The sequence below is a fragment of the Corticium candelabrum genome, chromosome 2 (assembly GCF_963422355.1).
Source record: "Corticium candelabrum chromosome 2, ooCorCand1.1, whole genome shotgun sequence".
NCBI lineage: Eukaryota > Metazoa > Porifera > Homoscleromorpha > Homosclerophorida > Plakinidae > Corticium > Corticium candelabrum.
In genome coordinates, this window is record NC_085086.1 from 4,938,313 (window position 1) to 4,965,687 (window position 27,375).

At 38.7% G+C, this 27,375-nt stretch overlaps 3 protein-coding genes and 1 long non-coding RNA gene across 4 annotated transcripts; all 4 read right to left on the reverse strand.

Annotated features, from left to right (window-relative positions):
- Positions 1-1,412: 1,412 nt before the first annotated feature.
- LOC134176340 (sushi, von Willebrand factor type A, EGF and pentraxin domain-containing protein 1-like) lies at positions 1,413-6,591 on the reverse strand. The gene is made up of 10 exons (XM_062643011.1): positions 6,274-6,591; positions 5,733-6,209; positions 5,067-5,240; positions 4,147-4,335; positions 3,922-4,092; positions 3,088-3,273; positions 2,814-2,993; positions 2,579-2,755; positions 1,963-2,019; positions 1,413-1,900 (listed from the first exon to the last, which is right to left on the reverse strand). Exons 1-10 carry the CDS (start codon positions 6,536-6,538, stop codon positions 1,608-1,610), a joined length of 2,169 nt encoding a protein of 722 aa, XP_062498995.1. The 5' UTR covers positions 6,539-6,591; the 3' UTR covers positions 1,413-1,607.
- A 5,848-nt stretch (positions 6,592-12,439) lies between these two features.
- Positions 12,440-13,322, reverse strand: LOC134176186 (vitamin K-dependent protein C-like). Its single transcript, XM_062642873.1, has one exon. The coding sequence runs from the start codon at positions 13,275-13,277 to the stop codon at positions 12,585-12,587; it is 693 nt and encodes a 230-aa protein (XP_062498857.1). The 5' UTR covers positions 13,278-13,322; the 3' UTR covers positions 12,440-12,584.
- A 467-nt stretch (positions 13,323-13,789) lies between these two features.
- On the reverse strand, positions 13,790-15,602 carry LOC134198156 (uncharacterized). The gene is made up of 3 exons (XR_009972791.1): positions 15,577-15,602; positions 14,908-15,081; positions 13,790-13,886 (listed from the first exon to the last, which is right to left on the reverse strand). It is a non-coding gene; the product is annotated as an uncharacterized LOC134198156 (long non-coding RNA).
- Positions 15,603-20,062: 4,460 nt separating this feature from the next.
- LOC134176341 (tyrosine-protein kinase receptor TYRO3-like) lies at positions 20,063-21,902 on the reverse strand. The gene is made up of 7 exons (XM_062643012.1): positions 21,782-21,902; positions 21,652-21,720; positions 21,237-21,457; positions 21,068-21,183; positions 20,837-20,999; positions 20,638-20,774; positions 20,063-20,279 (listed from the first exon to the last, which is right to left on the reverse strand). The coding sequence occupies exons 1-7, from the start codon at positions 21,900-21,902 to the stop codon at positions 20,063-20,065; spliced, it is 1,044 nt and encodes a 347-aa protein (XP_062498996.1).
- Positions 21,903-27,375: the final 5,473 nt, after the last annotated feature.

Below are 27,375 nucleotides of genomic sequence, written 5' to 3' on the forward strand. Positions count from 1 at the left end.
AGCTAGTGGCCCTAGCTCTGCCAACGAGATAGGAAAACCGTTTGTTCCAAGTATCGAAGAAGGATGTTCCTCAATTTAGCCAAACATGTTCAAACAACGTTAACAAACTTAGCAAGTTTTCATAGTAGAAATAGGTAATTAGGAAATTGTTGATGGCGATTAATTGAGGTCTACCTAATTGGCAAAACTATGTTCTCCTGTACAAGATGTGGATAGACCCTTGGATTCTTTACTTGCATGAAATGACGAGAATTTCAATAGATTTTTGCGTAGAGCTTGACAAATAAGCAACTACTGTCAACTTCCTTTCTAAAAATATTAGTTTCGCGGCTAGAACCTCTGATGAATATTTTATCAAAATTCGTTGTAATCTAAACAAACAAAAAACAAACAAAATCAAAAGTACCATTTTTGCATGGCAGAGGTAAAAGTGAGTCATATTGTGCCCTAGTGCACAAAAGGTTGATCTTTTAGATAATGAGCCTTACGCTCATTTGATGATGTTCTAGGTTTGTAGATGCATGTGTCAATTGTGATGTGATGTTGGGATGAGTGAAACACACCAGACATGGATAGGAGTCTAGTGTTAGCAGTGGAGGGCAACAAAGTCGATGAAGTGGAAAGTCTTTTGAAGTCAGGATCAGCTTCACCTGATGCGTGTGATATAGATGTATGTTATTGACTGACTGACTCGTTCTATTGTTGGTTGATAACAACTCACTCTTTGTAGATTCTGTACCTGTCAAACTTTGTGCTGGAGACTTCGATTCCATTGTACATATTTTGTTGCAAAAAGAAGCAAATGTGAACAAAACTGATTCCATTTGTTAGTTTTGAGTGAATGAATGAATGAAAGAATAGAGTGATATTTCATTGATGTGATGAGATTTGTGGAAGGACGGATATTACATTAAATAAAATAATAAACACAAATTTTGTTATTGCAGGGTATGACTGCTTTTTAGTGTCTGCAGAGATCATGGTTATGATTCACAAATTGTTATGCTATTATCAGATAATGCTGATGGTAATCTGACGGGTATGGTGAGTGTTATGGCACATCTTTGATTGATTTATGATATGCAGTATTGTGAGCAATCTGCACTTCAAGCTGGGGATTTTGCCATTGTCGGTTTGAGGCTCTCACAATTTTAGCTAACAATTCTATACTATAGTTTGGCTATAGTACTCTGAAACTACAATGAAATACACCATTGATTTATTACTGTCAATGTTATGTGTAATGCGAGGTTTAGTAGTCATAGTGCGGGTTTCGTCTATTAGAAAAGAGAAGAATGGTAAAGTGGAAAACACAGTAAAAGTAACAGCTCTATGTAGTTTGTGAAATAGTATTTTATGGAGAAGATAAGACCAACTCCTGATGTGTCAGGGATAGTTGGTAAACTGAATTTTATTCAAACTTTGGAAAGCTTGTACACGACGATGTAATTTGTTGTCAACAAACACTTTAATATACTACTTGTTGAAGAGAATTTAGAAGCGCCCATAATTTCGTACTATTTAGTGAATGTTAGTTACCAGCATTCGATACTTTTTTACTATTAAGACCAGACCACTGACATTAGCAATACAGCTGCTTCTTTCAGTTAGCACACTGTTGATTCTGCAACATAAAACTTTCGTGGCACTTCAAGTTGCCATTTTTTCCCGGATTTCCCATTGACCTTGACCCCAACTCTGTACATGACCTTTTTCTGAAAGTCGGGACATCGGCAAGTTCCATGCTGAGTTTCCTGGGTGACAGCAAGTGAAGCAAAATTTCCAGACTTTATCTTGCGTGCTCTGGCATTGTTGGCACGGCAGACTTTTTTAACTTTAGCTTTGAATGATACTTGTCCTTCGTTTTCTTGGACGGAAGAAGTTACTTGCACTAAAACAACTACAATACAATTAGAAATTAATTCTGTTAATAAATAAAAGTCAATCGTAATTTTTTGTTACCAGCATGTCGTTTCTTATTGGCATCTTGACGTGTTTGAGTAGAATCACAGCTGCAAGCTAACATATAACCCAGATATTAATAATTTATTTTAAAGGGTTTTTGTATATCAATTGTATCAATTTAACTTTGCAAAACCACAGCTTAGGTTTATTGGTAAAAAGATATTTTATCGATGACATATGTTTAGTATTTAATTAGTTAATAAAGATGTATAATTTATTATAACAACTAGAAACACCCCTTGTTTACTTGGGCACAGACAGACCTTGTTAATAATTAATCAATTAGTAGCCAAACGAAAAAGGTAGTTATTTCAGCTTTCACAGGTTGCATGTCAACCAGCATGCTCGTGCAAACGGTATCTTCCTAGTGGCAGTACAAAAGAATCAGCTTGGCCTGGCACAGTGCAAATGGATTTGTATGTGTGGTGATCCATTATTCTCTAGTTTAGCATACGTCATGTTAAAAGCAGTCGTGTAGCACTTTGCCAATATTAATATTTTTAGCATTTTGTAAATTATGCGTGAACATCAGTACTATACAGACATTCAGATTCAAACGTACATACTAATAATGCTCATGCAGAACCGTCGGTTCTCATGATCATATACTTACGTTCACATGATGGTTCCTTTCCACTCCACAGCCCACTTGGCAAACAAATTCTAGAACTATCTCCGTTTTTCAATCGATATCCTGACTCACAAGTGTAAGTTGAGATAACAATAGTGTGTACAATTTCAGTTGTAACGTTGCCGTTAGTTGGCGAAGCAAGTGAAACGCATTTGTTACCTGAAAAAGTTCTATTGCATATGAACTTTAAAAATAAGTATAAAGATTGAGCGTATACCTTGACATACTGGAGGATTGCCCGACCATTTCCCATTCGATTGACATACCCTTGTTTTGTCTCCAGCAATGCGGTATCCTCTATTGCATTCGTACACAGCAATAGAGCCAAGCAGTCTATTATTATTTAAAATGCTGCCATCTTCAATAATTTTATTAGAAATATCCGGGCATTGTATTTCTGCAAACAGGGAAATAAAGATAAGAAATTTTGCATATTTAGTGTTGCTAAGAAGTTTTGCTGTGACTACACCTTAAGTTTGTAAAATACTTACGAGTGCAAGTTGGTGCAGTTCCTGACCATTTTCTGTTTTCTTGGCATCTTCTTGTTTTCTGTTTGTCGTCAGATGACTCATAACCTTGATCACAATGATACGTCACTGTACTGTCAACGTCATGCACTCCACTATTGTCACTAAATTCAAGGTATCCATTTGTGAGTTGAGGAGGTTCACAAAACGCTAAATGAACAATGTAGAACATTAGCCAATCATCAACACTATGCAGTATCTTGTTACATTATCAACTAATTATAACAAAAATATTATATTAGGATAATGAAAGTAGCGAGTGTGCTCCTTCCGTGCGCAGTCAGGTGGGATTTCTGTACTAAACTACCAACGTAAAAGCAGAACACCATACATGCACAGTTAGTAAGTGCATCCCTCCTGTTTCTAAGTTAGTGTAATGGCTGCAAATTTTCTTGTGTTCTGTATGTAGCATAAACTTAAACCAAACAGTTTAGTTGCTGCAAAGTCAGGTCTGTCCTGTCTGAAGCCATTACACTCAAAAGTCACCCTGTTGTTATATCATGACGTCCAGGGCCTTGATCGTTGTCACTGCAGATCAGGCTACCGTTATTGATGTTTGAAAAAGCTTCAGAAAAGGCTAACGACAGAGAAATATATTCTAATACAATAACAATTTGCTGAAAGGTGCTTGGTATAGACGAGAAGTTTGTCAGTGGTATCTCAGACTGATTGTTATATAGTTTGGTCTCACTTTGTTGACTTGTGTTGTTAGACAACTAAAATGCATATCAGCGTTCAGTTGTCTATTGTAATCAAGTAATTATTAAAACTATGTTAACTAACTTAAAAGTCACTCACGTATGCAATTTGATGGGATGTTGCTCCACAGTCCGCTAGACAAACACTTTGCTTTCCTAATACCTTTCATGTAATAACCGTTGCGACAGGTAAAGGTAATTGTTGAATTGTATGTCGTATTTCCAGTAAAGTTTCCGTTTGTTGTAAGCCGAGGTCTTCCACAATCAATATCTAAAATAGTTAAGTCAGTATATTCATAAGACTTACACAAGCAACTACACCTACAATGGCAAGATTGTGCTGTTCCTGACCACTGCTTGCTTGATAAACATTTTCTAGTTTTCTTTGTCTCATCAGATAACTTGTAACCATTGTCACATTCGTAGGTTACTGTACTGTTGATGATTTGCTTTCCATCATTGTCACTAAAGATCAATTTTCCATTCTTGACGTTCGGAGGAGGTTCACAGAAAGCTGAATATAAAATATTACCAAATTAACCAAAGTAGTTACATATGACAAAAATTTGGTACAAATTAGATGCATCTGAGGTTTTCTTATTTAAATATTTAATTTAATAAATGCCTTCTGTTTCTCAGAGTACATGTAATCGCTGATGATTTTATTTTGTGTTTTTTGTATTTGGCATGATATAAATAAAATTTTAGCTTAGCTAAACTTAAAATTTTGATAAAGTTGATGCAAATTAAGTTTTTATTAAAATTCAATTGAATTTCCTACTAGGTCTTCACAAGTCACTTAGTTATAGCCATTTCCGGTATAATTTCCGTTTTTCACAGCTGACGGTTACAAGTCACCGCTAAATACGCCAACAAGATAAAAAATATTTGATGACTAATTAATAACTATGCAATATTCAAATTGCCTTGCTCTGACAAATTGGAGGATCTCTGGTCAAAGTTCCGTAATCACATCGTCGAATTTCGTTTCCAATAAGATGGTAGGTAGCCTTTGTCGCAAGTATATGCTACGTTAATTATTTCTCCAAATTCATCAGTAAACGCCAAGGCATTCCCGTTCTTTGGATTGACATATTGATTACAACCAGCTACTAAGATAATACGAAACCATAAAATAAATTTAGTCTTACAATTTGCGGTAGAGATTTATAAAACTACAAAGCAACTATACATGCAATTTTTATCAATAAGCACTCGTACAAAAGTTTTAATTAAACTTTTTACCTTTACACGTTGGAAATGGTTGACTCCAATTTCCACTGCTCTCACATGTAATCGGTTTAGAGAATGTAGATTTATACCCTTGATTGCATTCCACTGACAAAGACCCACCCACCGAGTCATTCGTGATGCTGTATTTGCCATTGACAAGAGAAGAAGGAGTAATGCAGTGAACATCTGTCATACAAACATCCCTTCACATACTAAGACTGATTTACACGCAAGTCGAGCGTCAGTCCTGCGTATCGCCAACGTGTAATGTCAGCGTCCTATAGTATACGGGTTCATCTTTCGGTGAAACGCTACGTTCTGACCAGCGTCAAGATGTTCGATAAGACAGCGTAACGTAAACCGAAATTGTGCGCTTTGTAGCTACCGATCGGCTGTCGCTCTTTCACGTGATTTAGTTGGAATGGACGACGAAGAAATCAACAAGTAGAAGCAGGAAATCTTTGTAAGGCATACAGCAGCAGAGCAGCACAACGCCAGAAATTTTTCGCGCTCAGACATGTTACTGTAAATCACTTGGTTTCAACGTTTGCGTAAGTTACTGTAAACCAGTCCTTAGTAGGTATACAAGCGAGCGTAAGCGAATGGTAACTACAACGTTTACGTATTCAACTGCCGCACTGAATAAATAAGTTATATCTTTGGCAAGTGATGCCTTACCTGCGTAAACTTCCACTTCACAGACCTCAAGAAAGTAATTTGCGCTTACAGTCAACCAGACGTAACTTCCAGTAGCATAGCAGATAAAAATTGGTGATTGTCCTTGGCTTGCTTGATATGATGACCCGCACTGTCGTCGTACATCGCTCACATCGCTGGAGTTACCAACGCTAATATTTACGCTGCCGAGTCTGCTGTAATATACGGTTGGTATAAAGCCTCTTGCTGGGTCTCTCAAGTGCAAACGAACAGAAAGAATCGGTTGTTTTTGATGGAGAGAAATACGAAGAAACTGAACTTTGTCGTTTGTTTTGTAATTATTGACAGCACAGAACCTAAGACCAAGTCCTCTTGATTGCCCGATCGATGATTTTCCATCTACAGCATTAGCAGCGCTTGCCGTGACATTGTTTACATGATCAGTATATGGGACGTCTGACAACGACGCAATTCCGGGAGCATTCAAATTCATCGGACCTTAGTACATACGAACAAATTACATGCCATTTAGTGCATATCATCCATGTTATATTTTACGTACCAGTGTATGCTCGAACTTCGCAAACTTGAAGATGCCATGGACTGTTTCGTAATACGACCCAAATGTAGCGTGCTTGATTCATGCAAACAAACACTGGCGATTGCCCGTGCGTAGAAGCATCGTACGCTCTATCGCTACAACGTGTAGCAGAATCGATGTTGGAGCTGTTGCTGACACTGACCGTAAGTCCATTCTGTTGCCTTCGTCTCTTCAAACCGTCTCTCAGATGTAGTTTTACGTATGAAATGTTCTCCTCGTGTGTCATTTCTATTTTTAAGTACTTCAATGGGTTTCTTCGGGACTGGATGTCAAAAGCTGTAATTGCACATTTCATATATCCGTCAAACGTCCCACCGCTACTTCCCTCTCTGCTGTCTCCGTCAATCGCATTGGACGCGCTAGCCCATTCGACGACATGTGTTTGAGGATTTGGACTACTGAAAGCATTTGGAGAAAGTGTAGCTGAAGCAGCATGTAGAAATATTTCATTCCCTGCAAACGTCAATCAAAACCACTGCAGGCCTCTTCAACTTTACTGTAAATTTTTCTCAGTTACCTTCAGAACGTTGGAAAAGAAATATACTTGTCGCAGTCAGACATATGAAAAGAAACAAATTCCACTTCATGCTTCAGCAAATCACTGCAAAAGATGTTAGAGCCAAAAATTATATGTTTAGGTGATCAACCGTGCACAAACACCTACACGTGGACGCCTACGCAAACACGCCTACGTATTATGCCCACACTCACGCAAACACAAACACAGGCTCAGGCAAGGCAAAGCGAAAACGCGCACTCACTCACTCACTCACGCACGCACGCACGCACGCACGCACGACGAAAGTACGCACGACGCACGCACGCACGCACAAACACAGCCTCATAAACCAAGAATTAATTTTTTCAGTCAGTGTTCGCACTGTTCTCACCTACAGCTAACAGCCAGCCTTCGATCGTCACACCGCGGTCCACTGATTCAAATCAACCGTCAATTGGGCGGGTTCGGGACGCTAGAACTACTGCTAAGCCGCTGGGGTAGCAAAAGCTCAACGCACACGTAAACAAGCCTGAAGTAAACACAGACTACATGAAAGACAACTTACGCTCGCACATGAATGCAGATATCTACGATAAATAAAGTGCTGTTTCGAACACACTCACGAATGGACACGACAGGACACGACAAGACACGACACGACACGACACGACACGACACGACACGACAGGACACGACACGACACGACACGCACGAACGCACGCAAGCACACACACACACACACACACACACACACACACACACACACACACACACACACACACACACACACACACACAAACACAGACAGAAACTCAAAAACACAAAAAACAGACACACACACACACACACACACACACACACACACACACACACACACACACAAACACAAACACACGAACACACAAACACAAACACACGAACACACAAACACACACACCATTCTACAGGAATACTTAGCTGATCAATGCATACAGAACGAGTGCAAGCAAGTCACCCAGGGAAAACGTAGATCCTTCCAAACCGACGCCTGGTTTCTTTCTCGTCACACTGCTACTCCGATAATGCCCAGCTGGTTGCAGTGCTACAGCTCGAGTGATCAGCTGATCACGGTAACCCCGCCTATCAATCCGCCCATACTAATTACATCTCCTGAGCACTGGATTGCGACGTGCTGATTTGTTGGAAACCCTACGCTCTGAGCTTTTCTCTGTTTCTTTGTTGATAGGACAGATGTGCCCTTTCTGAAAGTCTGATCAGGTAGGCATCTCTCTAGTAGCCAACGCAACTCTAGACTCAATGGTGTCACGCGTAGGCGCGGATGTGGTTAAGCCCGGCCCGTTGTTTACGTGTTAGGCAAAGGTCAACCTCAGACAGGGTAGCAGAATTCCAAAATCAATGCCACTGTCGTCTAGCGTGTGCATGGCTACAGTTTCCTAGAAGTAGTATAAAGTATGGTTTGATATTTGTGTCAAATCTAATAGACAAGGAGATGAGACAAGAAGATGAAATGAGGAGATGATACAATGAAATGAGGCCATGAGATTGTAATATCCTATACTCTAGTACCCAAACGCTCGGGAACGCCCACTTCCGTCTGTCAACATGTCTGTCTGTCTGTCTGTAACGCCCTGATCGACACGACGCCGGTCTCGGATCGTCGCGAAACGCGGTGGGCCGGTCGAGATCGCAAGTCCGAGGCGAACGGTCAAGGCGGTTGAGCTGGAGTTTGTTTGCTCAATCAATTAACGACTATGCGGATATGACGTGCGCTCGCCAGCCACTGTACGCCATCCTCTACTTCCCAGAGTGCAATATGCGTCGGCTCACCGGGCCGCTTTTGCGTGCGTGCGTGCGTCGGTGTGTCACGGATGGTGCGTCTTCTTTGCAGAAGTGGCGTACATCGATAGATTGCTACCGCCCACATTGCCACCGCCCATATGGCGGGTGTACGTAGTAGTGAGATTGTAATAGAAGATTGCAATATGAGACTGCATCAACATGAGATTACCGCATGCAGCTACTTTTTGGGACACTGCATTCTTCTTTCCGTGCTCTAGATTTTCACTGACCAAGAGCAATAACGAAATCTATTACAGCTAGGACAACCGCTTGATTACGTCTGACCCTCTCTTCATATTGTTTAAATCTGCTGGTACAGATGTCGTCTTTCCCACTTTCAGCCACATTCTTGAAAGATAAGGCTTTTATGCACGCATTCTTGTGAATTTCACTTTTCTCGTGACAAAGAAGTACACCACGCTTTACTCCAACAGCATTCTTCCAGTCACAAAAGCCAGTCGTCTTGAAAGCAGGAGCAGACTTTGACTCATCACCAAAGAGCACACGATAGCAACAAAAGCAGGCATCAGTACTAGGAGAATATTTCAGCCACCTGTGTTGACTCTTCCACTCTGAATTGTAGTGGCGACCGTCCGTGCTCGGAAACTTCTAGCAGGTAGGTGGACACCATTTATTTTGCAGTAGGTCTATCTTGTCAACGTCAGAAACGAATCTGTGTAAGTAGTAGATTGGATAATTCACTGACACTTCTTTGTCTTGAGTATTATCTACAAACAAAGTGTTTTTCAAGGAGTAAAGAACCTTTTGAAGTAGACTGGGCTGTCATAATCTCTCTACATGTAATACAGATCATATACCAGTGATTCGCGAGTATAAGACCACCTTATATTTAGGCATTGGTGCGTCCTTCAGCAGGATTTGCTACAGTCTCCGACGGGGACACAGAACGTACCGTTTGAACGACATCACTATAATCGCTGGAAGATGTGCCGATTAAAAGAATCAACCGTCATGTATCACAAAGGGACTTCACAATTCTGCATTAAATTTCTCTTACCCAAGGCACTGCAAAAGAGATAGTTGCTTTGAGTTCTTCTTCCATTTCTTCGATGGCGGCTTCATTGTCGACCCAGCCTGTATGTACTGCTGACAACCTCTAGGTTTCTCAGTCACGTGTGTGGCAAGTGCTTCATGTGCCGTTAACGTGCGGTAGCTATGTGCGAGAACAATGGTGAAAGAGGACTTCTTCTGTTCGGTAACCGCGTGCAGAATGCCCGATCTTTCTGTTATCTACTAAATGATACATCTAGCAATATTTTTGCAACGCCACACCCATTTTATTTACCGAGGCAACTCCCTCGGCTGCGTTAAGCTTAGTTACGTCAATGGTAGCAAGTTGAAGAACATAGTGACATATAATGACTGCTGATGATGTTAGATTGTAAAGTATCGTAGCAAGTGCTCAGTGACTGTAGTATCTAACCTAGTCCTCAGTGGCTCTTGCAACAAAAAGAAATGTATGTATGTAGGTATGTATGTATGTACGTATGTATGTCTTTATCTCTCTCTGTCTGTCTGTCTATCTGTACTTTTCTGATAGTCTGTCTGTGTTTGTTTGTCTTTCTGTGTGTCTGTCTGTCTGTATGTCTGACAGTCAATACACGCACATAATACTTTTTATAGAAGACGTTATTACATTCTATAAAGATCAGCAAGTTTTAATACAACTATGTCTCTATGTTTGTTTGGCTGTCTGGCAAAATACATATATTTCATATAGTAGTATTATAGCTATGCCAAATAGCAACAATGACCACGTGAGTGTTCAACAGTCCTAGAAGATTCTGTCTGTGAGTGTGACTGTGGTGCAGGTGAAGACGTCAGATATTGTGTGTTTCCAGAGATGCAATGCAAGGGTGATCGATAGAAAAACGCATAAGTTGACTTATAAGAGGTGTATAGAGTAGAGGACATCTTATGACAGTGACATTCAGCAATAGATTGCTTTAGAAATTCTAGAACTGTTTCCGTCTGACATATTGTCCCGGCAATGCTAGACGTTTATACTGTGGAATCAAAAGAATGAGCGTAGCTTTGCAGTGATGCCTCTGACTATGACTTAATAAGTTACGAAATTACACACGCGCGCGCGCGCGCACGGACGCACACACAAACACAGAACACACACACACACACACACACACACACACACACACACACACACACACACACACACACACACACACACACACACACACACACACACACACACACACACACACACACACACACACACACACACACACACACACACACACACACACACACACACACATACACACACAGATACACAATCCTGCCCTGTAACACCTGATTTGATCCGCCTAATTTTGGCAGACATATTTGATAGCGTGGACAATGGCACTATCTACTGGCAATAGAAGAATTAGAGATGTATGTTCAAACTATTTGAAATGTTAATTAGCTGTGTATAATCTTCTATAGATGATAAGTTGCCCAACAATCAAACTCAATCTCCTGTTATATGCACATGCTTGTATCATGCAATTACTAAACTAAAAAGCTAGAAAGTAGTAAAATCAAAAAAACCGTTTTGAAAATGATAAATTGGAAAGTAAGATATAATGCCACAGCAATATCGTTATTTGCTTTGCATAGCTCTTACATGCACTGATGATATGCAAACTTCCTCCTTATGCCATTAACATATAAGAAAATTGACACGTGAACCAAATCATGTGCATTCTCTTAAAAGATGTGCTGTAATGTCTTGCTATTGCAATGCTTTGTATGTAGATACTTTTGAGTGTGTTCCAAAAAATTCACCAACGATTAAACTCGTATGAAAACTACATTAGTGAATGAAATTGGAACTACTACTGCAGTAGCTACATATCTTCCTAACTAGATATAATAAGCAAAGTCATCAATACTGTATATTGCTTAAGGGAATAGATGGTCTCGGACATTGACTTGATGAGTGAACTTTAAATAGTGAACACCTATATCAATAATTAGAACTAATGTGGTGAGAACTAATAATCTTATTGCCACCAACTTAGCCTCCTGCTACAGCAATATTGGCTTCTGAGAACACCAAAATTAAATAATCACTACTAGACTTTCAAGTTTAAATGAATTTCAATTAATTATTACGTACATTAGGTTATCCTTCAACAAATCGTTTCTGTTTTGAGCCCTGCTTGACTATCTCTTTCCTAGGTTTAGTAATATAGCTACACATCTACATTCATGCAGGTCAACACGCGTATATGTAAGTCTCTCCACTTGCTTCTTATTTAATTGATACCCAAATTTACAGCAATATAATAAGTAGTCTTCTGTTATAATCAACAAGCATAAGTCTGTATATAACTGTAGTAAATAAACTGATACTTTAATTTTAATGTGCGAAAGTTTAGTTAAACAGTAATAAATGAAAAACCAACATAGATATGTTTACGTAAATACGAATTGCCACAACAAAGTTAGCCTCAAAGCATTTCCTTCCCATGGATGTTTGTATGTCTAAAACAATTTTCTAACAAATCGCACGCTTTCCATATATAACAATTGTGACAATGAAAATACTTGAAACTCGATAAGTAATAACACGTATGCATGCCACTATTTTGCGATTCAGAACTATAGCAAGAAAAATCAATCAATGAAAATAATACTTACTTATTATAGGCGATTTCTTCATGCACAAGTATGATCTTAAAACGGGCAAACCATCTTAGCATCATACGGGTGTTGAGAGTAGACTGTTGTTCGCGTCATTGAAAAGTGAACAAAAAATTTGCAACATAAGTTTTATTTCAACTCGCAAACAAAACGAGGTAAGAGCACTAATCAAACAGTTATGCCAAAATGCCATTTTCTGAGTGTAGTCTACTATACGGACTGACTCTGTTTGCAATTGCAAGTGCAATTGCACTGAAACAAAATGCTAAGAGTTCATGTCACACATCTGCTTTATCCAATTCACATGAGTCAGGACTTTAGTGTAAACTCCCAAACCTTTCACCTGGCCACATCCTTTTCCCCAGCTCACTATTCCTGCCAACACAAACCGACGTCCGTACTCTTTGCTTTTAATGACAAGCGGACCACCACTGTCTCCTTCGCATGCGCCGCTGTAATCAGTTCCACACATCATACTGTTCGTTATCGGATAATCTGGATGCTTTTTGGAACAAATATTACGAGAAGCAAGTCGCACGTCGCCTTTACGCAAGCATGTTGATCTACTAAGTGAAGAATTTACTCTTCCCCACCCAGTGACGATGCCTTCCATTCCAGCTCGAAGGTAAGATCCGTCTCTCTTCTCATTAGGCAAACAAACAGGAAAAACACTGTTGCAGTGACACGAAACCGCTTTTGGTAGTTTAATAATGGCAATGTCATTGTCTAGCGTACTCCTGCTAAAATTGGGATGAATAACTGTTGACTTGGGCTTAAAACATTGTGGATTTCCTTCAACATCGACTTCAGAGCAATTTCCACAATGACGGCCAACACATACGCTGACGTTTGTAGTAAACACCCCTCCAAGATAAAGGCAATGCGCAGCCGTTACAATACAATTGTCTGATACAAGAACGCCTCCACAATGTTGGCCATGACTAGCAGTACAAAGCATCGCTTGCCATGGAAATTTTCCGGCATAAGTTACATCTCCTCTTGACACAAACGGCTTTCTTGCACAACTCCGTCCACAATCGGATGCTGCATTAGAGGTAAAATTAGACAATAAAAGGTCAAGAAATACGGTTATGCATGAATCTTACAACAGCTGGAGTTTTGCTGACATCCAAACATATTTTCAGTCACCTGTAGATTTCCATATCTTCTAAACACAGCCTTACCGTTGTTGATAATGCATACGTACTCTCCTGCGTCACTTTTCGATACATTGTCAATGTAAAGTAACATTCCGTTCTTGCCTACTCCAACTCGACTATTAGAAATATTGACTGGCACAGTATTGTGGTACCACACAACGCGTTGAAATGGCATGTCGCAATTGCCTTTGCAATTTAGAAACGTGGCTTCATTTCTAATGGCAACTCTATCCGTCAGATCTAATTATTATTAATTACATCAATTATCAATTTTTAAAAAACAGAAATTACCCAACATTTACCTTCTTTGCAGCAATATCTCCCGTCGCCAATGTATCCTGGTTTGCAAACGCAGTGCTCGTTTTGAATGCAATCGGCTTCTTCATGACAGTCAGAGCAACTAAAATCTAAAGAGAAGAAAACAGTGATTATTCAATATAAACCAGTCAATACCCTTCTTTATACAAAAACATAAGTCTTTTAAATAGTTCATTAAATAATTATTTATTTATCTTTTTTAATGCATGATAAATTTTTGTCATTAAGTCACTATGCAATGATTATAAAAGTAGATGCCAACATTGTCGAGTCTGCATGTGAACTATACCGGTAATCTATTTTAATTGTATATTTTGTAATTTATCACAGTTTTATACATACATATCATGCATATATTATCTTTGCGGTAATTTAATCTTTAGACATTTTTTTATAAATCATATAAATTTGGCAGTCATACTCACACAATACTTTCTATTGCTAGCTTTGACAGAGATGTGTCTACTCTAAGCATTAGACATCGCATATGAGCGCTTTTATTGATGCAAATACATTACAAGTAGGATATCTAATTAAGGTTTATTATTAAAATGATAGTAATTACGCATATCCGATATCCGATGCACCTTGTAGTGAAAATGATGGTTGAGACGAATCGAGTTCCATCTTAAAAAAATCGCCTCCACCCAATAATAACTATCAGAAACATTAATTATCGCAGGTCGATGTTCGTGTGAAAACTTTGCTAGAGCTGCGACTCGCTGTTTTGGATAAATGGATGCTCTTACACATACAGACACAGACACACAGGCACAGATACAGACACCCACCCACAGACAGACAGACAGGCAGACAGACAGACAGACAGACAGACAGACACACACACACACACACACACACACACACACACACACACACGCACGCACGCGCACACACACACACACACACACACACACACACACACACACACACACACACACACACACACACACACAAAATAGCCTTATAATACGAAAAAGATAATACGAAACCTTAGCATAAATTCATAGTCTCACGATTTGCGGTACAGATTCATAAAACTACAAACCAACTATACATGCAATTTTTCTCAATAAGCACTGATACAAAAGTTTTAATTAAACTTTTTACCTGTGCATGTTGGAAACGGCTGACTCCAATTTCCACTGCTCTCACATGTAATCGGTTTAGAGGATGTTGGTTTATACCCTTGATTGCATTCCACTGACAAAGACCCACCCACCGAGTCATTTGTGATGCTGTATTTGCCGTTGACAAGAGAATCAGGAGTAATGCAGTGAACATCTGTCATACAAACATCCCTTTACATAATAAGACTGATTTACATGCGATCCGAGCGTAAGTCCAGCGTATCGCCAACGTCTAACGTCAGCGTCCTATGGTATACGGGTTCACCTTTCCGTGAAACGCTACGTTCTGACCAGCGTCAAGATGTTGCATAAGACAGCGTAACGTAAACCGGAAATAGTGCTGTTTGTAACTACCAATCGGCTGTCGCTCCTTCATGTGGTTTAGTTGGAATGGACGACGAAGATATTAACAAATAGAAGCAGGAAATCTTTGTAAGAAGGTATACAGGAACAGAGCAGCACAGCGCCAGAAATTTTTCGCGTTCAGACATATTACTGTAAATCACTAGGTTTCAACGTTTGCGTAAGTTACTGTAAACCAGCTCTTAGTAGGTATACAAGCGAGCGTAAGCGAAAGGTAACTACAACGTTTACGTAATCAATTGCCGCACCGAATAAATAAGTTATAACTTTGACAGTAATGCCTTACCTGCGTAAACTTCCACTTCACAGACCTCAAGAAAATAATTTGCTCTTACAGTCAACCAGACGTAGCTTCCAGTAGCGTAGCAGATAAAAATTGGTGATTGTCCTTGGCTTGCTTGATATGATGACCCGCACTGTCGTCGTACATCGTTGACATCGCTGGAGTTACCAACGCTAACATTTACGCTGCCGAGTCGACTGTAATAGCGAGTTGGTGTAAAAACTTCTGCTGGGTCTCTCAAGTGCACACGAACAGAAAGAATCGGTTGTCTTTGATAGAGAGAAATACGAAGAAACTGTAGTTTGTTGTTTCTACTGTAATTATTGATAGCACAGAACCTAAAACCAGATCCTTTTGATTGGCCGATCGATGATTTGCCATCTACAGCATTAGCAGCGCTTGCCCTTAAAGCACCATAAGTAAATGGGCCGTCTGACAATGACGCAATTCCAGGAGCATTCAAATTCATCGGACCTTAGTAGATACGAACAAACCGCATACTATTTAGTGCATGTCATCGATGTTTTAATTTACGTACCAGTGTATGCTCGAACTTCGCAAACTTGAAGATTGAATAGACTGTTTCGTAATACGACCCAAATGTAGCGTGCTTGATTCATGCAAACAAAGACTGGCGATTGCCCGTGCGTAGAAGCATCGAACTCTTTATCGCTACAACGTGTAGCAGAGTCGATGTTGTCGCTGTTGCTGACACTGACCGTAAGTCCATTCTGTTGCCTTCGTCTCTTCAAACCGTCACTCAGATGTAGTTTTACGTATGAAATGTTCTCCTCGTGTGTCATTTCTATTTTTAAGTACTTCAATGAGTTTCTTCGGGACGGGATGTCAAAAGCTGTAACTGCACATTTCATATATCCGTCAAACGTCCAACCGCTACTTCCCTCTCTGTTGTCTCCGTCAATCGCATTGGACGCGCTAGCCCATTCGACGACATGTGTTTGAGGATTTCGACTACTGAAAGCATTTGGAGAAAGCGTAGCTGAAGCAGCGTGTAGAAATATTTCAATCCCTGCAAACGTCAATCAAAACCACTGCAAGCCTCTTCAACTTTACTGTAAATTTTTCTCAGTTACCTTCAGAACGTTGAAGAAGGAATATACTCGTCGTAGTCAGACATATGAAAAGAAAAAAATTCCACGTCATGCTTTAGCAATCACTGCAAGATATGTTAAAGACAAAATGACATGTTTAGATGATCAACCGTGCACAAACACCTACACGTGCATGCCCACGCAACACACGCCTACGTATTACGCCCACACTCACACAAGCACAAACGCCGGCTCAGGCAAGGCAAAGCGAGAACGAGAACGCACGCATGCACACACACCCACACAGCCTCATAAGCCAAAGAGTAATATTTGCAGTCAGTGTTCGCAGGATTCTCACCTAGAGCTAACAGCTAGCCTTCGATCGTAACACCGCGGTCCACCGATTCAAATCAGCGGTCAATAGGGCGGGTACGGGACGATACAACTACTGCTAAGCTGCTAAGGTAGCAAAAGCGCAACGCACACGTAAACAAGCCTGAAGTAAACACAGACTACATGAAAGTCAACTTACGCTCGTACATGAATGCAGATATCTTCTCCAGATAAAAAGGGCCATTCCTAACACACACACACACACACACACACACACACACACACACACACACACACACACACACACACACACACACACACACACACACACACACACACACACACACACACACACACACACACACACACACACACACACACACACCAACCATTCTACAGGACTACCTAGCTGATCAATGCATACAACCGAGTGCAAGCAAGTCACCTAGGAAAACGTAGATCATTCCAAACCGACGTCTGGTTTCTTTCTAGTCACCCTGCTACTGCGTCAATGCCCAGCTGGGTGCAGTCTTCTAATGGTGCGCTGACCACGGTACCTACGCCTAACAATCAGCCCACAATATTACATCACCAGAACACCTACCCGCGACGAGCTGAAACGTTGGAGAAAATACTTTCTGGGCGTTTCTCTGTTGCTTTGTTGATAGAACAGATGTGCCCTTTCCGAATGTCTGATCAATTAAGCATTTGTATAATAGCCAATGTAACTGTAAACTCAAGGATGCACGCGTAGGGGTGGATGTGGTTAATCTGAGCCGTTCAAAGGTCAACACGGTAGCGGAATTTCAAAAACAATGCCACCATTGTGTGGCTGTACAGTTTCGTAGTGGTAATATATAGTATGGCAGCTTGTCATTTGTGTCAAATTTTTAAAAGGAGATGAGGTGATGAGAAATTCGGTGAGACAATTAGATGAGGCGATCAGAGGCGATGACATCATGCGATGACATCATGCGATGACATCATGCGATGACATCATGCGATGACATCATGAGATGATTGGCGATGAGACTGTATTATGAGATTGTGAGATTACAATATGAGATTGTAACACGAGACTGCATCAACATGAGATTACTGCATGCAGCGGCTTATAAGAGACTGCATGCGAAAAGGATTTTCTTATTATATTTTATCTACTACAGAGAGTCTAGTTTTTAAAGATTTTTTACTCGTGTTCTTGTGTGTTTGTATCAAAGCTGCAATTAAACACGGTTCTAAATCTAGTTTTTCGTAGCCAGTTGGAGAGTTACGACATGTCGTCTATATGTTGTATGCGTTATTGCATTCTGGTATCGCAGCTGACTATCCTTACCAACTCATTAAAGAAAATCATGGAGATGTTGTTCGCAGCCTGCTTGTAAATGACAGAAGATGTTCGGAAATTGACCAATTCATAGTAGGACTCGGACCTAAAATTTGCATGGTGGTGAAAGAGCCGTTAAGCAATGTCGAGCCTGTTCTATTAACGAAGGTCAACTTGTAGCTTCTGATTTTCTTAAGCTGATGACGTATGAAAACACGTTACCACTACATTTGAAGGATTACTTTCAGCTAGAAGCAGGTATGTAACATGTTTATTATAATTTAGTGATGCGAAAGCACGTTTTACTTTTGCGTAAGCAAATATCAAAGTTTACACGAACGAAACCTAAACGTAGTAGACCTACTTGAAGAAAATGTCTCTTGCGATTTTGATTTTTTATGCGTTCTCATAATTCTCAGCTCTTAATTTGCTCTGAGATAACTTCAAACTCCTCAACTCAAAAAAGACCAGAAATGATTAGCGAGGGCGAAGTCAAGAGTTATTGCGCGTGCGTCAATCGGTGAAATGCAACAGTAAGTCCCAAGTAAACAAAATTTACGGTTACACATCTGCCCGTATACCACTCTCTGGAGAATACGGAAATACAACATGATAGTGTGCTGTGTGTTGTTGCAATCCTCACTAATTTCATGCTGTAATTTATCAAGGAATAATGTTAATAAATTATTTGTGTCGATAATAGACACTTCTTTTTATGTGGTTGTACCGACACACACACGCACACGCGCACGCACACTAACACACACACATACACACACACACACACACACACACACACACACACACACACACACACACACACACACACACACACACACACACACACAACACATACACACACACACACACACACACACACACACACACACACACACACACACACACACACACACACACACACACACACACACACGCACATACACAAACTAACACAAACACACAAACACACGTGCGCGCGCGCATGTATCAGAGTTGGCAAGCTACAATAAACTTACGTCATTAAATCCTGTCTCCTGTGACTAAAACACGAAAAATGTTTGCTGCACTCCTAACCGAGACCTTGCTATGTCTATATATGCCTCATGCCTGCTTGACCAATTTGGCAAGATTTTCAAGTTTCGATTAATAAAATAATATCAACCCAAGCATACAACACACTTTTTGTATATATTTATTTAAATTATCATAATTGACGTAACATTGTATGTAATCATTGTTTAATGCCATGTAAACATTTTCTACGGTTCTTTGCTTCTTTATATATAAAACCTGTCTAGACCAGACGTCACGAGCAGAGGCAATTAACTAGGCATTCATATATACCTGCTTCGATGACAGATATTGAGTTAATCTTTACTGTCCTGAAGAAACCTTGATGCTTGCGTTGACAGACTAATGTACGATGTTGTGTCCCGGCTTAACAAGTGTCAGTCTCGTAAATTTCTTCCTGTGAATTATCGCATTCGATTTGCCAAAAATCAAATCTGTTTTAGAGAGGATATATAACTCGTTGTGTCACAGATTTTGTTTCGCTACGCGAATATCTCTGTATAAATTCCAAGATTGCAAGTAAAGACGACGTACTCAGGAATTAAGCTGTTTTCCTTCGTTACTACTTATACATTCTGTAATATTGCAACTATTCGCATTTTTCGTTTCTAAATGATATTGCATGTATATTTGCTGCTTTGCGAATTCGTGTAAATTCGGTCAGATCAACATCATAATGAAAAGATTGATTCGCGTTGCTAGTAAACTAATCCTCTTGCGTAACAAGGCCGTTTTCATTCTCAGAAGGCCCAATCTCGTCATCAACAACTATTTCAGAGTAGATGACGTCAATTGATTTGCTTGGATTTACGTGAATGTATCCCACCAGAACCACAAGAATCTCTTCAAGCTCTCCAGCTATGACAGTAAATGATGGACGGGTAAGCGGTTCTTCCTCCCAGCATCGCAACATAATGTTGTATCTGTGAATAAATAGATACATTTTATTCATTGGTAATGATAATATTCAAAACAATTAGTATTAAGAATTGCAATAAACATTGGATTTAATGTTAGTAAACACATTCGAGAAACTGTAATAAACTGTCGTAATGGCTGTAATATTTCGCTGTAACAGAAAATACACTTTCAAGGAATGACAATCAAACAAACTGACCAACAGTTATACAAGCAAAATTAATTGAAATAAAAGACATACAGGCACACTGACTATCGGACATAGGATCTGAAGGAAGACTAGCAGACCAATAAAAAAGTAGATTAGCAGACCACTCTGACAAAAAATGTGCAGTCTTTCAAGGTATTTTTTATTTCATTTACATTTTATGTGGACATCCATTTGGTATCTTCATTCTTGCTCCTCCAGCAATGTATTCTAGGACATGAGTGTTGTCAAGTCCCGGATACGGATGTTTAGCAAACGTTATGATCTCCCACAACGTCACACCATACGACCACTAAAATAGAAATTCTACTAAACAAATTGCAACATTTGTACTAATTACAGTCAATCTCGAACCACGTCTGACATTGATGTAAAGATTAAATCTGATAGACTCTCCGGAGCCATCCACTTCACTGGAAGCGGCCTTCGCTTTCCTGAACGATAATAATCTTTTCCGGCAGCAAGTACACTAGATAGACCAAAATCAGCGACTCTTAGGTTTAAGTCCCAGTCGATCCTAAGATAAAAACACGGTTATGTTAGACAGACGGTACTCTTGTAATAAAAAGTAATTGTAATGATTACATGCAGTTTCTTGTAGCTAGATCGCGATGAATTATTCTTTTGCCAGCTAAATATTCCATTCCTCTTGCTATCTGGAGAGAAAACTTTAAAAGTTGAGAAATATCAATAGATGTATTCTAAACAAAAATGTTGAATAACATACAAACAGTAGTAACATTTTTAATGTCACTTTTCTAAAGAAGTTGCGAAAACGGTATTTTTTGAGGAAGTTGTTTAAGTCTCCGAGCTCCATGTATGGTAGCACTATGAGTGGAGAATTGCGCAATGTATTCTGAGTGCCGTCTTTGTTCCAGGAGATGCCAATTAAGGTCACAACGTTGGGATGGTCTAAATCTTTCATCTGCAGACCTTCCTTAATGAATTCAATTACAGTTTCCATCCTGCTCGCATCTATAAATATATATGCATCTATACTCAATAAATTAACAACAGCTGTTGGCAAAAGTCTAACAGAAAATGCAACACAAGTAAATTGTGGTGGCTAATGTCGTTGCTCAAATTGTGAAATATGGTCTATATGTAAGATTTGCTGCATGTATGATGACACGAAAGTTTTATGACGAGGCTAATATGGTTTCATTTACCCGACAAGCATTTTACTGCAACAGTTTTCGTCAAGTCGACTACTGCCTTGAATACACAGCCAAAGTTTCCTAAAACAAAGAATATGAAATTTTATGTCATACGTACAATCTGTTTATTGATATATTCTACCTTTTCCAATATTCTTGCCGATGTGTAGTCGGTCTGGATTTATCAGCACTTCTTCTACTTTAGCAAGTAAGTTAGCACTCACTTGAAAGTCTTGAGTAGCCGGCTCTATTCCTGTCACCATTCTTCTTACAGAACGTTGTACATGTGACGGAATTTCTGCAAAACGTGAAATTAAAATCTAAGCAAACATTATGTAAGTTCTGTAAGAGTGAGATCACCTATCTTAGCAATGGTTCTGTTGTCATAACGAATTTGCCTTCTTCTTTCTTTTATAGCGTTGATAACTCCCACCAAGGACATTACAGTTGAAAGAATTGCCGGGAATAAGGCAAGCAAAACTAACATCGCTGCATGTTGAACACAAGAATTTTGATGTTCTGCAAATAGCACGAATGACAAAGCGATCAAATACAAGGAAGGAAAGACTTGAAACAGAATTCCGCAAAATGTGTTGAGCAAATTTCTTCTTTTGCTGTTCTCATTTCGAGAGTTGTGAAATTTCTTTAACAACATCACATCGGACAGCATCAGTAGTATGAAGCCAAAAGCAAAAGAGGCAACTGTTTTTGATTGACGACGCACTTCATAGCAGAACATCACAACAGAAACAATCTCTCTGTTTCTGTCACTTACGAAGTAGGCTGCAAGCGATAGAGCAATTTGAACGACGACAAAAAGTGACCAGAGTAACCATCTGAGACACAACTTGACAATACGTAAACTTGGATCAAATGCTGTTGGCATAAAGTAGCAGAAAAGGCAAGCGTAATACACTCCATTGACGACACTGACGGAAACATCAAGAACGCTGCTTTTGCAGTTGAAAGCTTCATCCCCAAAAATTATCCATAAAGTAATGGCAACGGATAAAATTGTGTCGCAAATTAGTAAGTCGAGAAGAAATGAGCGCATGCGCACCAAAGAATGTATTTTGAAGTTAGTGTATCTTGTGTAAGCAACCATCACAATAATCAAGACGAAAATAACAGAAACAGGTAGCACTAAAGATTCCAAAGGAATCCATGCGTCACAATTAGAATCTGCAAAAACAGAAAAATTATTGTACATCCATTTTTTTAAAGCAATAAAACTCTATTTGTATTAAAATATATTTACACTGTTTGCATAATAAACCTAATTTAAGTTTTTCGATTAAAGGACAAATTGAATTTTAAGCTGCACTTTATTAAACATACAATTATTGAAATGTGTCTTGAATTATACGGTACCTATAACAATAACAAATATTTTACAATATTTTGCAAAGCGATAGTTTTTTAAATTGTAAATTTGTATTTTGAACTACATAAATATTAGCAGTGATAGCGACGTCGGTATCGATGACTACTGTACGTTAAGTTAGAAATACTTATATGTTGCGCTAACAAAAGTAAATATTTGGTAGAAATAAATCAGTACTAGTTAGAGGTATGGAGAATCAATAATAGTAAAGAATCTCAAGCAGGGTACACAAACAAAGTAATTAAGAGAATAAATCATCAATTCTAAATGCTTGAGTTTGCGAATGAGCAATTGTCGAATTTGTAAACAAGTGACTTAATCTTACAATTAGCTCTTAATTTCTAGCCCAAACATTGGTGTTGTACATAAGTTTACAAAAGAATTGCTTGATTACAAATTAGAAGTTTTAGTTTTTGTGCGCCACCTCCTATAATCTCGTTTAGTCTTTATCCACAACTTCATTCAAAGTTGTAACTTAGTAGGTCACATTCATACGTATTTACAACTGTGGTATTCGAATCATACAAAATGACAAATAGCAGGTAAATAAGCCGCTCTCGTTTTAAATGCAGATTTTATAAGTTGCGTTGTAATTAGATGGAAAAATTTTGGAAGTATAGAAATATACATTCTTATACCTAACAGAATTACCTTGACAAGTTGTTTCATTTGTTCTGCACTTTTCCTCTCCTAAACACTTTATTGAGGATTTGTTATTTTTGACATCATTGTAGCAAATGGTGGTGCCTGACGATTTCGATGGATTTTCAGATGTGCTTCCTGTGCTTGGAATGCTTTCGTTAAAAATGCTTCTATTGTTAGAGGTACTTTCGATAGTTGGCAGAGTTGTATTGTTAGATGCTCCTGTCGTTGGGAATGCTTTGATTGTTGGGAAAGTTGAAAGGTTGGTATTGTTGATACCGCTTCCGTTATTTAATGTGTTTGTAATGTTAATAAATCCATCTGTCAAGAATATATGCAAAGCTAATTACAAATACATAGAAAGGTTTGATGTATATCTATACAATTATATTTTCAAAACAGCTTACGTATTATTATAGTTAACATAACTAAGATTTTAACAATATCTAAATAGTAAAGTTTAAAAATAACAATATTATTAAAAATTAATTATGTAAATTTTAATTAATAAATTAATCAATATAATAACAAAAAAATTATATTCAAAATATACAATATTTAAAAGGAATATGAGTGATATATTTCTGTCGCACCTAAAAATCAACACTTACAGAATAATCAACTGGTAAAGTAGCGCACAAAACAATAATGGGTTATGAAGACACATAAACGAGCAAACATAAACAGCCAAACCATGAAACCAACTAACAAGATTGACACGCATACAGCAGACAGACCTAATGAGACGGAAAGACAAACATACAAACAAACTGACAAATTATGTATACATTGTATGTACAAACAATGTTATATAATGGCAATGAATTACTGGCATGACAACAACTTGCCTAGATAAAATGTCTCTGTTGGGGCACTTTCGCCAATTATACCCTTAAAACAACCATATAAGTGTTAAACTTCACGATAAAACCTCATGAGCACTAACAGTAACGTAATATACCTCTCCAACATGGGAATAGAAAACCAGATAATACGCATATGCCGGTTCAAGAGGCTTGTTGTTAAACTCATCTGCTGTAGTTTCGTCTTCACCCAGTATGAAATCGTTTGGTAGTCGATCTCCTGAGAATTGGGCTGCTATATATCTCTTTGCTAAAAATTGCTGTTGTAAGTCTTTGGTTTTCGATAACGGGGTATACCATACGCCTAGACGATAATACCTACAAAAAGGATCGCTTCTTGACATAAATATTGCTGAAAAATCTAGGAACAGTCCAGACAAGATGCAAAATAGAAGAAAAGACAAACGTATATATTGGTTATTGTAGTTGACATATTAGAGATGATTTGTTTGATTAAACGAATGCTCACGAATAAAACATTAAATTTATAAGATTTCAACTTTAAGTTTACACATATACTTACAATATCGTGCCAAAGGTTTCATCTGATTTATGCAATCGCAGTCTTCGTTGATAAAGCGTCAGAGTATCGTCAAGAACAATAGTTGGTGCAAGAGTGATGCTGGGAGCTACAGAAATAATGATCAAATCGGGAATCAAGTAATACTAACATCTTGACTACTATTTCAGCCGGAGGGTTAGGGTTAGGGTAACAGTCAAGTAAGGACAGCAGATCAAGTCACTTAAACTGGGATATAATTCAGCTTGCATGCTTGACAGGTTGACAGACTGACGAGCAGTCAGACACAATTACAAACCTGCAGGCGGAACTCTTTGTATCGTAAAACTTTCCTTTCGTTCTCCAACACTTTTGCTTGCGACAACAGTAAATTTGTACTTCATATTTGGTTGTAGCCTCTCAAAGGTGTAGTGTCGTGTCCAAGCGTTTAACCGTCCAGAGAACCTGTTAAGATAGTCAAATTCTACTGCACTTTGAGCCGTAGCCTTTACTGTAAAATCCAAAAGTATTTCTTCCAGCGTTTCATCTGTTTGCCACGACAAGTTAGCATTATACACAAAATCATTGATTTTAACAAATGACACGATAGGCAAAGAAAGAAGAACATTTGTTTTCACTGTAATAGAATTAGTTGGATCACCACTTATGGAGTTGTAGGCGGTAACAGCTAAATTGTATGTTGTGTTACTTTCCAGTCCTGTGACAGTGAGACTTCTAATGTTGTCGCTAGTTTGCTGCGTGAACCTACTACCGCCATCTACTCTACAGGCCACCTCATAGTATTTTATTATGCCATTCGCAATTGCTGGTTCTTTCCATGTCAGTGTAATAGTCGATGCAGTTACGTCGAGCACTGTCACATTCAATACTTTAGTTGGAGCAGCTTCAAGAGTCCAATCTATAACTTCTTTGCTTAACGGGCCATTAGCATTGGTAACAGCAGCAACTCGAATAGAGTATCTCGTGTATGGCAACAAATTCCTTGCTTCATGATATCGCTGGGATCCGTTAACGTGCTCGTACATTGTTTTGCGTTTATAGAATGACGTTACCATTACGAGATAATTTCTAATAATGCCATTTCGATCTCTAGGCTCTATGGCACTCCATTCGACAGTCAAAGAAGAGTCACTCCGATTAGCGATGCGTACATTGGATGGAGCGACTGCTGGAGCTGCAAACAAAAATGCAATTAGAGCAAACAAAAGAGAGAGAGAGAGAGAGAGAGAGAGAGAGAGAGAGAGAGAGAGAGAGAGAGAGCAACAGTGTCACAAAAAATCGTTATCTATAGCTGCTTAGGCCACAAGAATAAAATTCTTTGTTTGAAAATACAATATATTTCAAAAAATTCGTCAGCACACAAGAACGTTTTATTTGTATTTTTGTTTTATTATTAACATCAACTGTAGTGCACAGAAATGTACCCATTATAACTCGTTTAGTTAGTACAACTACCTTTCTTCAATATTGTAAGCGAGCAACCTTTCATGTAGCAATAACTTTTACAACAAATCTCAAAATACATAAGTTTTAAATTTAATTAATTTAAAAACGTGTCCACTGGATAAAATTTGCGTGCGCTTCTGTTAAAAGACAACTTGTATTTTGTGCAATATGTAAGCTTTAAATAGATGATACAAATAACGTTAGATTTAATCATTATGCCTATTACTTTACCTCTTTTTCCATAATATTTATTAATTAAAAAGCAATTGATTTTAAATTATTTTTACTACAAACTACATTTTTAGTATTAGATTTTTATCGAATATGTGTATACATGACCAATTTTGGTTATGTTACCAGCTTCTCTTGTGCGTATTTGAAGATTTGCTAGAGGTCCAACTCCAGCAGTATTCATGGTTGCTGCTGTAATCTTGTACTTAGTATAGGGCTCCAAGTCATTAAACGTGAAGTCTGTTTGGTGTCCGTAAGGAACAATAACACTTATATTTGTAGATGGTTTGACGACAGAAGAGACAAAGAGTTGGTAGGATGTTAGAAAACCGTTGTCGTTATCAGTCTCTGGTTTGTCCCACTCAACAGTAATGCTGACACTTGTCACGTTAGTTTGTCTAAAGTGTTTAAGCACTCGACTTGGAATCAATCCTTTCGTCTGGACGTTTACTGGTGTTGACGCATGCTCAGTAGATACATTTCCTTTGGCGGTTAAAGCTAGAACGGTGATCGTGTAGTTTGTGTAAGCCATGAGGTTGTCTGTTATAAATACATACGATAAGGTTTGGTTAACTTGCAGCGTGTGAGAACTTGTCGAAGAATTGTACGTCACAGAGAAGCCAACTATTTCATCGCCGAAATTATCGCTA

Excerpts from the sequence above, each read along its gene's own strand:
- LOC134176340 (XM_062643011.1), bottom strand. The coding sequence starts at position 6,538 with ATGACACACGAGGAGAACATTTCATACGTAAAACTACATCTGAGAGAC. Across the intron at positions 5,241-5,732 it reads TGAAGTGGAAGTTTACGCAG|ATGTTCACTGCATTACTCCT; the intron begins GTAAGGCATCAC and ends TTTGTATGACAG. Across the intron at positions 4,093-4,146 it reads AACAGCACAATCTTGCCATT|ATATTGATTGTGGAAGACCT; the intron begins GTAGGTGTAGTT and ends TAACTATTTTAG.
- LOC134176186 (XM_062642873.1), bottom strand. The coding sequence starts at position 13,277 with ATGCTTTGTACTGCTAGTCATGGCCAACATTGTGGAGGCGTTCTTGTA.
- LOC134176341 (XM_062643012.1), bottom strand. The coding sequence starts at position 21,902 with ATGGTGACAGGAATAGAGCCGGCTACTCAAGACTTTCAAGTGAGTGCT. Across the intron at positions 21,184-21,236 it reads TTCGCAACTTCTTTAGAAAA|AATACATCTATTGATATTTC; the intron begins GTGACATTAAAA and ends ATTTTTGTTTAG. Across the intron at positions 21,000-21,067 it reads CTAGCTACAAGAAACTGCAT|GATCGACTGGGACTTAAACC; the intron begins GTAATCATTACA and ends TTTTTATCTTAG.